The sequence below is a fragment of the Lagopus leucura genome, unplaced genomic scaffold, assembly GCF_019238085.1.
Source record: "Lagopus leucura isolate 7727_CA_CO unplaced genomic scaffold, USGS_WTPT01 Super-Scaffold_100016, whole genome shotgun sequence".
Classification (NCBI taxonomy): domain Eukaryota; kingdom Metazoa; phylum Chordata; class Aves; order Galliformes; family Phasianidae; genus Lagopus; species Lagopus leucura.
Genome location: NW_024962270.1, coordinates 10,817,100 through 10,827,562, shown reverse-complemented (window position 1 = coordinate 10,827,562; position 10,463 = coordinate 10,817,100). Strand labels below are relative to the sequence as shown.

General features: G+C 42.2%; 1 protein-coding gene across 1 annotated transcript in view; it reads right to left on the bottom strand.

The window, feature by feature from the left end:
• The window catches only part of ATP7A (ATPase copper transporting alpha), a 28,245-nt gene extending 18,045 nt beyond the window's left edge, over positions 1 to 10,200 (bottom strand). Inside the window, exons 1-3 of the mRNA XM_042876445.1 lie at positions 10,118 to 10,200; positions 2,749 to 2,885; positions 374 to 863 (exon numbers count right to left, since the gene is read on the bottom strand). Coding sequence (XP_042732379.1) covers positions 374 to 863; positions 2,749 to 2,856 — 598 coding nt within the window. The 5' untranslated portion in view covers positions 2,857 to 2,885; positions 10,118 to 10,200. The remainder of the gene's footprint in view (positions 1 to 373; positions 864 to 2,748; positions 2,886 to 10,117) is intronic.
• Between the last annotated feature and the right edge of the window lie 263 nt (positions 10,201 to 10,463).

Sequence of the window (10,463 nt, the reverse complement as noted above, 5' to 3'; positions counted from 1 at the left end):
GGATACAATTGTGAAACAATATTAATTTTAACTGGAAAGAAGATATAAACTAATATTAACTGCAACACAGAAAAGACATCTGGTATTGAAGGATTCTATGACTGAAAATAAATGTCAAGAACTCTACTACTACTCCAGTTTCCCTATCAAAACAAACCACTGAATGCTATCATTCACTTAACAGAAATATCCTCACCACAGTTTGGTTCCCCTTTCACTTCTAGTCCAAATTAAACATGCAACTATGCATCTTGTACCACAATAGGTAACTGTTGTATAGAACTAATCTAAAACCAAGGTATCTCCAGAATGCCATCAAAAGACAGTATCTACTTTTTTAAAAAAAAACAAAAACCTATCAGAAAGGCTTTACCTTTAATCCGTTGAATTCCTTGCAATTTGCCAATCTTCCCTTCAATAGTGCTAGTGCAGGAATGGCAGGTCATCCCGTCCACTTTCAGGCGCAACAGAACACTACTTGCAGGAGACCAGCTGGGATCTTCACATGTTCCTGGAGTTACTTCTGGTGGTGAAATACTTAAGCCCACTCCTGGGACCATTTGGACAATCTGCTTGCCATTTACAACCGAAGAAAGGAAAGTCACCACTGCAGATTTTTGATCAGAAGACATCTTAACATCCAGGATACCTTTGTTCTTCAGCAGTGCGCTACGAAGCTCTTTAGATGTTAGAGCTGATTGAGTAGGAATAGTAAGAAAAATTGTGTCAGGTAAAACAGGTTGTGGGTTTGAACCAGCTGACGTGGCATCAAACCCCATGTCATATATTGCTTCCTGCAGCGTTGCTGGAGTGTGCAGTTTTGAGTCATAAATAATGACGGCATTCTTATCATCTAGAGATACCTTGCAAAGAGAAAAAAAACGAAAACCAATTTAGCAAATTGTAACATTAAGAAATAAGAACTAATAACCTGCACGGGATTATGAATAGCTATTATTTGCAGATGTTAGTGATACTTGTCCAGTATCATTTTATCCATCACTACCCACTCTGAACCATGAAGCCATACCAATGGCCATCACACAATAACTTCTGCTCATGTAACAACACGGCTAGACAAAGAAGATTGTTTCTTCTCCTTGCCAATTTCAGAATCCTTTAAGAATCTGTCAGGCCACATTTTCTTAAGACATCCAGGCAACATCAATACATCTTATAGTGAAAGAAACAAAACTTGCAGAGTCAAACTCTCTAACTACTCAGCGCAATTCAACTGAAAGCAAATGAGCCCATAGAAAAAAGAAATTCTTAACTGTTTGCACAATTTTGCAGTTAGTAGTAATATAAGAGTAATTACAAGGATAGAAGAAAAAGTTCTTTGAAAAATCCAGAATATTTAAGTAGCAGTGAAAGGAGTCCAATAACTCTTGGCATTTTAAGCACAGATTATTACTCTGCTTTGTGGAATAAACTGCAGGCTTCAGAGAGCAAAACTCAGTTTTGAAATTAGATACGTGGCCAACACCAAAGAAGCTGGTTTTTTTATTTTTTAATCCCTGTACATTTTGGTGATTCAGAAACTTTCTGATTTAGTATTAACCTTTCACAGTCAATGGTACAAACATCCACAATTTAATTTGCTCCAAACTGATGATACATCAAATACAATTATTGCAGGTTCCAAAAGGAAAAGCCTCCTGCCAGAGGCCTAACACAGTCATTAAATTTTATCTTTTCTCTGGGCAAAGCAACAACCTAAAGGCCACAGACATAATTAAATCACACCAGATAAATGATTTTAAGAACAGCCTGTCTTCATTTCTGTCCAAATTATGAGCCTTAGCAGAATTAGGAATATGGACATTTATTGGTTTCATTGCAGTTGGAGGCAAAATTACCTAAATGCAGCCCTGCTTGTCTGTATGAGCAATCCAGAATTCACCTCTCTGGCTCACCTAGTTCCTAATTGCTCAACATAAACATCACTTTTTGTTTCTCAGAGAATTCTTAGAAATTCTAAAAGCAAATCACGTTTCTGTAAGCCTACATGAACTCCTACTTCACACAGAAGTAAACTGTACTAACTGGCATTTTATTTGCCGCTGTACAGATCATTTGCACCGAATGGTGAACCACGAGAAACCTTCTGAAATAAGCTAGTGGCAACAGCTGTATGCCCCCAGATGCAGAGTGCCAAACATGGCTAAGGAATGTGTTCATCTCTGACATACCCACTAAAACAGAAACAAATTTGACGCAACCAAGAAAATACTATTTGCTCTAGAGTAAACATCAACTACTACAGAATGTTACTGCAAGATTTCACTATCTAGTAATTAAACTTTGCAATTTCATGCAGCTGTAATTGTAAGGACTGCTCCTTCTTGCACAAACTAGCCGTAGGATCAAAAGTTATCTCCTCTGCACCAAGAAAGCATCACAAGTAGAGGTTAACATCAAGGCAGTTCAAGGAAGCCTGGATAAGGGCAAACCAAGTAGCCCCATCAGTTGCTCAGGACTGTAGTTGTGCTGTTATTTCTTTTAATGGACAGCACAAAAGAATGTGAACATCTAGCTTGTTTTAGTAAGCTTCTCATTATTTCACAATACTGAATTAAGCACTGAAATTCGCACTACTGAACTGAGGCAGAATCTTACTTGAGGAGCAACAGATGACAGCTCGGCTCCCTGCACAACTCAGTTCTGTGCAGTACAGTAAGCATTAGCTTTTCTCTTGCTTACACCAGATAAGAACACAACTTTCTAACAAAAGGTAGCGTTACTTACTTTGATGTTATGGATGCCATTCATCTTCCCAACATGCTGTTCAATGGCCTGAACACAGGAGTGGCACGTCATTCCCTCCACACCAATAACTATGGATCTTGCCTCCATTGTCAAACTCTACTCAGGTCTTCTCATCTCTGTTGGTCAAAAAGAATTATGATTTTTTTCTTAAATTAAAAAAAGAAAAAAAACCCAAAAACAATCCGCTGCAATTTAGCAGATGATGTACCTGGCCACGTAACTCTAGTAGATTTCAAAATCTGATCAAAATATGATGTTGGGCAAGACTGAACAGGAAGGAGGCATTTAGCTCCTTGGTCCTATGAATTTTCAGATAGACAAATTGATTGATTTGTTTTATAGTCACAATCATTTAATCACATGCAAGAAAGCTGTGACTCACTGGTGTGAGATTAAATTACTTGGAAAAGAAAGCACTTGAAAAACCAGATTAACAGAGGACAGCATATAAAGCACAGGGACAGGGGACAATTGTCTCTTTTGCTATATTAGCAAGAGGAAGTAATGCTGGAACTATTCCTAGGGAATAAAACAAGCTTTTTCCACATCTCATTCAGAAATATTTAATTTCTACTCCTCTCAAATAATCATTATTTTTGCTTGTCAGTACAAGACCAGGAAAAAAAGCCAAAGCAAAAAACAAATTAAAAGAACTCCCACTAAGCCTGAATGAAATTTGCCTATAGAGATAATATCAATTGCAAAAGAATTCATTTGTGCAACACATAGATTAAGTAACAGAGGACAAGATTTTTTTAAACCTCTGTAAATTCACATTTTTTTCATTATGTTTTCATATACAGCTAATGAGCAGGATGAGAATCGGTCAAACCGGCTGCACTGAAAGCATCAACAACTTCAGATGACTAACCCAACAGCTGAAGTCACACACGTGCTTAGATGGCTATGACCCTGGGGACTTGTCTTTGAAACCAGACTACAGTAAGTAAGAACAGCATTTAACAAAATTAATTTGTTCTCTCCTTGGTAGCATTTCACAACTGCGTCTGAATGTTTCTGGTTTTGCTTTGAGACACTCTGAAGCCACATGTGGAATACTGGAAGGTTTCACTGTAGAACCGGGTTTACCACACCTGCATAGAATCTCCAAGTGCTGAAGCTCAGCCAACAGGTGAGGACAGTGCAAACCTTTGAATTATAGTAAGATTTCCAATGATTAAATAAATATTTAATTCAAATGCATTCCATGTGAAGAGCCAGGAACACATTGCATACTTGTTGACCAGATACTAGCACGTGCAAATTTAACTACAATTACTAGGTCAAAACATACAAAATAAACATGCAAACATCATAAATGATAGTCTGAGAAGCTGATTTTAAGGATTCCCCTAGTACATTCCCTGAAACCCACAAATGACCAGCTAAGTGATCTGAACTGTAGTGTCAGCCTTTGTATTCCAGGAGGCAATAACAGTTTTGTTGAAGAACCACAGCGTATGCCACAAGGGACAACAGGAACTCACGCACATCGATGATAAGCATGGCTATTGGACAGGAATGGTCAGCACGTTGCTGAGAAAACCTCATGGTCACAAGGGCTTTGAACATCATGAAGGGCTGCTTTTACAGCTGTTCAACCGAGGAAAGTTTTCTCCTCACAGTCACAGAAGGCTCAGCAACATTCCCACAGCTGCTCAGATCCTTACCAACACCCCCAACAACCCACAGCACCTGACCTTCCTAGAAGGCATCACGTATTTACTCAGACTATATTGTGAAGTGCTGATGTTTCATCCTGCCATCCAAATAACGATGAAGTTGGGAAGCAAAAAGGCTGCATGTGCACCTCAAGGCTGATGGCAACTGTGGGATCAGAAGCAAAAAGCAGCCTCCTGCTGTAGCTCTTCCAAACACGAGCGGGAGTGTGAAAGGATGCACTGCAGAACACGTGCAACCTTTGGTGGTCCCAGTGCCGAGAGATCCAAGGGAAAGCAGCAGGCAGCAACAGCTTCAGTTATTGCTAAGCCCTGAAAATCAGCATTACCACTTGCACTGGCTGGGCTGTTGGGTTCTGCTGACTCTGAAGATAAAACAGCAGCTTATATTAAATAAGGCATCACGTTATTCTGTTCTGTACAGAAAACGATAACTTGGTGTGCTATAACTTGGTGAACTAATACGATAACTCTACGTGAAGAGTTAGTACAGGTCTCACTTCTTGCCTATTCTGATGATCTGAATTATCAGCAACACACAGAAATAGTTATAGGTAATATTTACACATCTATAGAAATAGGGAACCACACTTGAAACACGAGGGAGTAATGAATCAGTAGAATAGTGCATTTTAAGAGCTTCACATATGTCCTTTCTCAGGCTTGTCTGCATACACAAAAACACAGGATATTTTGTAAAAAACACTATAAAGCTAACTAAGGAAACATGCTTTCATTTCATCACCTGGCCTTTATTGATCCTTCAGTTCTTCCATGAGGAATGCTCAGTCCATGAAGAACAAACAAAGACGTAATTGTAATTCCACAGTCAGGGAGCAATGAATCTTCCCACAAGGCTAAAGTACAGGTGAAGTTTCAAGAAGTACTTGACTTGCAGGGTATTTTGTAAGCACAACAATCAGACACACAGAGAACTGAGCTACCACAGCCTATCATCTGTCATCTCATACAGTCTGCAGAGAAGTGAATTTAAATTGTCATAAACTTGGGACCGCCCTGACAACTGCACTATTACTACATTCAGAAGAAATTTAAACTAAGGAGAACAATATCTGTGATCTGCTATCTAAAATTAACACAACACAGGTTGGTAAGATACGTTGCCTTGGATGAGCTGGTGTACAAGTGCAGGGCAGCCTGAGAAAGCCTGCTGGCTCCTGCCTGTCCTCAGGGTTAAGAGTGAAGCTACAGTAGGTTACAGTCACTTCCTACAACCAGCAAGGATACACTTGTGTCAAACTAACAGCAACTACACAAGCAATAGGGTAAAGTAACATTATTAAAGTGTTTGCAATACTTAACAGCATTGCTATTTATTTTAATGCATAGGTGAGAATTAACTGTTTATATATAGAGAGAAAACACTATAAATACTTTAAAAAGCCCAGACCTGGTATTATTAGTGTGTGATGGGGAAAAGTATTTCCTCCATTTTCTGGGGTTATTTCCTTCCCCATCTGCCATTGACCCTACATACAGTCAATTCCACCACTCTTCATACAACCTCATGTTTCCCACTTAAGAGGTAATATGTGGAAAAGGAAATAGCAGTTGCCGTTAGTCTGCCTTTCTAGCCTGTTATAACTAAATAAGGTTCATAAGGTGACTTCAAACATGGTATTTGAAAATTTGATTGCAGTAATTCTGAACCTGAATTGCCACGTTAAGATCACAAAGCACACTGAAATCGTATTACCTTGAGAGGATTTGATGTGCACTGTTTTGTATAGGCACAGTTCTTCCTTTAAAATAAAATAAAATCTGCTGGAGTTTGGATTTAAATAATAAATCAGAAACAAAGTTTCATTCATTTCACTGCCCCGGGGAGGGGTTTGTGTGTGTTTGCTTGGGCTTTTAAAAGACTGTTCTCTTAGGAACAACGGATCAGGGCACCACGCCATTAAGCACAGTGTAAACACAGTAGAGAAAATCCTCACCTTGAGGGAACTGTAATTCAAACGTGCACTCAAACTGCATCCAAACCTTGTCTGCATTTCCAGCACTCTTGATACAATGTTAAGAGACGTGTTTTCTAAGGAAAGGATGGCATTATTATATAGGGAATGTATACACACTGCCTTTTTCCTCCTGCTACAAAACTCCCAGGAAATAACAAGTTAAAACTTGTTAAAAAAACAAGTTAAAAGCTAATATGTTCTTACACCTATGACAGTATTCTACTTGTGTATATTCCTCTATAACACTCTACCTCCCCTTATGAGCACTTCCTTGAAGAAATACTTCAGCTGAAACTTAAAAGACATTTTCCTCCTTCTGGCAATAAGTTACAACATATTCACGACTAAGCAGCCTGAAAAATGTTACACCAATAAATTACATGTACACAAATGGCACACAAATATCGACAGTTTAACACAATTTCTCCTTAAGTGCATTAACATTTTACCAAGTTGAAAAGAAAAGAGATACAGAAGTCAAAATACTCTTCATGAGGCTGAGCAGCAATCATAGCATGGCTTTAGTTGGGAGGGAGCCCTAAAGGCCATCAGTCCACTGCAACGAGCAGGGACACCTACAGCTCCATCAGGTGCTCAGAGCCCATCCAGACTGACCGTAAGGCGTCTCCATGGATGGGGCACCACCACCTCTCTGGGCAACCCGCTACACTTTCTCACCACCCCTACTGTAAAACCTTTCATATATCCAATCTAAATCTTCCCTCTCTTTGTTTAAAACCATTTCCTCTTGTCCTGTCGCAACAGACACTATAAAAAGTCTGTCCCCTTCTTTCCTGTAGCTTCCCTTTAGATCTCGAAAGGCCACTCTCAGGTCTCCTGGAGCTTCTGTTCTCCATGCTGCACAGCCCCAGATCTCAGCCCGTCCTCATAGGGAGGTTTTCCATCCCTTGGATTTTTGAGGCTCTCCTTTGGATGTGCCCCAACAGCTCCAGTCTCTCCTGTACTGAGGAACAGGTTGGAGGGTTGGCCTGAGTGATCTTGGAGGTCTTTTCCAACCTCGGTGATGCTGTGATTCCATGACTCTACTTCTGGATGCAGCACTCCAGGTGAGCTTTCACAGTGCAGAGCAGAGGTGCAGATCCCCTCCCTCACCCTGCAGGCCTTGCTGCTTTTGATGCAGCCCAGGATACAGTTGGCTTTCTGGGTTATGAAGGCACACTGCTGGCTCACACGCAGCTCACCATCCACCAGTACCCCCATGTCCTTCTCGGCAGGCTGTACTCAATCCTGCTATTCCCCAGCTCGTACTAACAGCAAGGGTTGTTACAACCCAGGTGCAGACATTTCACTTGGATTTGTTGAACTTCATGAGTTTCACCTGGGCTCAGTGCTCAGCCTAGGTCTGAGGTCTCTATGGATGGCATCCCGTCCCTCAGGCGTGTCGACCGCACCCCACAGCTTGGTGTTATCCACAAACTGCTGAGGGTGCACCTCAGCAATCTTTGTGTGCTACAGCAGTGGTTTGAACTTGGAACTTCTCCCTTAATGCACCTGGTACTGGTAGTTCTATGGAATACACATATGTACATAAGCTGTCGTATGTAGAGTCTTGTTATTCTTGTAATCCACATTCGCTATCACAGTATTTGTGACTTTATTGAACCTGCAGTGCAACTTTGCTAGTATTACATTACTGATCTTATGCTACCTCTAATTGCTGCTGCTAATTAGTGTTACAGTCTCAATAATATCTACTAATATATATTTGCTTGTAATACCTGTAATAGTTTATTATCTATACATATACCTGCCTTACCAATTGCTAACAGCAGTTTTAGTAAGTAAAGTACTCTGAAGCATGCTAAAGATCAAGTCAAGTCAAACAAGTCAAAGCTGTCAGTTACAACCTCACATCGACAAGAAAAGATGAGCAACGTAAAATAGAAGCTACTGGTAAAACCTGAGACTCCCACTTTACATCCCCCAAAATGCCTCAGTTTGTAGTACAAAGCCAACCCAGGCACTGCAGTGTAACACCACTACAGTGTAACAGACACAGCGAACATGCTCTGGGTCTGCTCTATGGATCAGCAGGGATACGTAACAGAACGATTGAGTGCACTCCTTGAAGGATACAACTTTAGCTATCACCAAAGTTTTCTACACAAATTTTGAATTTATAGCTTTTGAAAGATGCCAGCAAAAGCTGGGCAGCATCAAACAAATGCCAGGCACAGAATCTGTCAGATTTAACTACAGCCTTGGGGCTTGATAAGGTTTCCAAGCGGCTCAGTCCTACCTAAAAGCTTCATTTATGGCATCAGAAGGCGAAATTCCTAATTACATTACGTGGAAGAGAGTGTGCCTAAATGGCCCCAAAAGCGCACACGCACACACACACAAAGAACAAAGGACAGCATAAGAAGACAAAACTGTATCATCTTATGAAAATACTGAAGTTACAGGGAACCTGGTCTGACAGAAGAGTTTTGTGGTTTTTTTTTTTTCTTTCCCTGACAAATGGTTACATCTAAAAGTCAGATCAGATTAATGAGGCTCACTCAGTGTGGGAAACTGCACATCTATAATAAATATCTATCACAGACAGCTATATGAGACTACACAGGGTAATTCATGCTGCTCAAGTCTTAAGCAACTTCTGCTTGGTCAGCAGACTGGAAACTTCCCTGAAGAGTTTTATTTCTATAGCAGTCAGATAAAAAAAAAAAAAGCACAAACTGAATCTATATTATGTCAGTTCTAAGGACAGTTTTATAACTATTCCAGACAAGTTCTTCTCAAATTTTTTCACCTGCTCCTGTCCTTCCACTAAACTCTTTGAAATGGATTTTTTGGAGAACGTGAATGCTCCCCTGGAGGAATCATTATGAACATTAGGAGCAGAATATAATTTAGCAAGACTTGCTACATGAGCACACCAAGGTCAGCCCAGGGCTCCCATTCCCAGGCTTAGTCTCAAGATGCAATACATACTGCACTGCAGAAGGGAAAATCGGAGTAACACCAGTGAGTACTGTGCTATGCTGCCTCTTCCTTCACTTATTCATCACTTGGTGAGGAAAAACAAGTCCAGGTCTTTTCTCTACAACTGGATAAAGTACTCTTTATTTGTGTGTTCCTACACAAACCGTGCTGATGCTCTCACCCAGCAAAGACCCACCTGGTGCATTACCACACCGCAGAACCCCCCATCTGCTTATTCACATCCAGGATCACAACACAACAGGTTCCCAAGCATAGAAATACCATTTAGGTGACTACGTAGACTTCTAAGAACAAGTTTACACTAACGAATTACGTGCAATTTCCAGAACACGAGCACAGAGCGGCTACGGTTTGCTGTATTTACATCCTCATAGAGGAAATCTACCGCAAACCCTCACAAACAAGCGCTGGCCTTCTTCCAGCACACCGACGCTACGTGTTTGGTGGAAGCATTGGAAAAACCCACAGCGCAGCAGTGAGAAGGCAAAACGCTAGCTGTCCGTACAGCAGCTCGGAGCCGGAGGGAAAGGAGCTGGAAGAGCCTCCCGCCGCGCCCCGCTCACCCACAGCCGCGCTCCGAGCCCCCCGGGCGACAGCGGCACCGCTCCCCGCCTACCCACCGCCCGCAGCGCATGGCGACGCCCCCCGCACGTTTCCGAACGCGTTTCTTCCACCCAAAGCCCAGCTCCGCACCGCCGTACCGGCACCGCGAGCCGCCCCTACCTCCGGCACCGCGTTCCGAGGGAGAAGCCGCCCCCGGGCAGGCCGCGAGCGCCAAGCCGCACCGAGCGCTGCGCAGCGACCGCCCCGCCCCGCCGCCACGGCAGCGAGCGGCGCCCAGCTCACGTGACACGCGTGGCCGTCACGTGATGCCGCCCCACCGCCCTGGTAAGCCGGCAGCGATGAGGGCGGCAGGTTCAGCTGTGCGCCGCTTCGTAGCGCGCGGAAATCGCGTTTCGGTGACTTCGCTGTTTACGGGGGCCGCACTTAGCGCTAAACTACCCCCGCCATTTTAATTGGCAGAGACTTGCACCTGAAATCCTGTATTTCAATAAACGTCAGCGAAGAG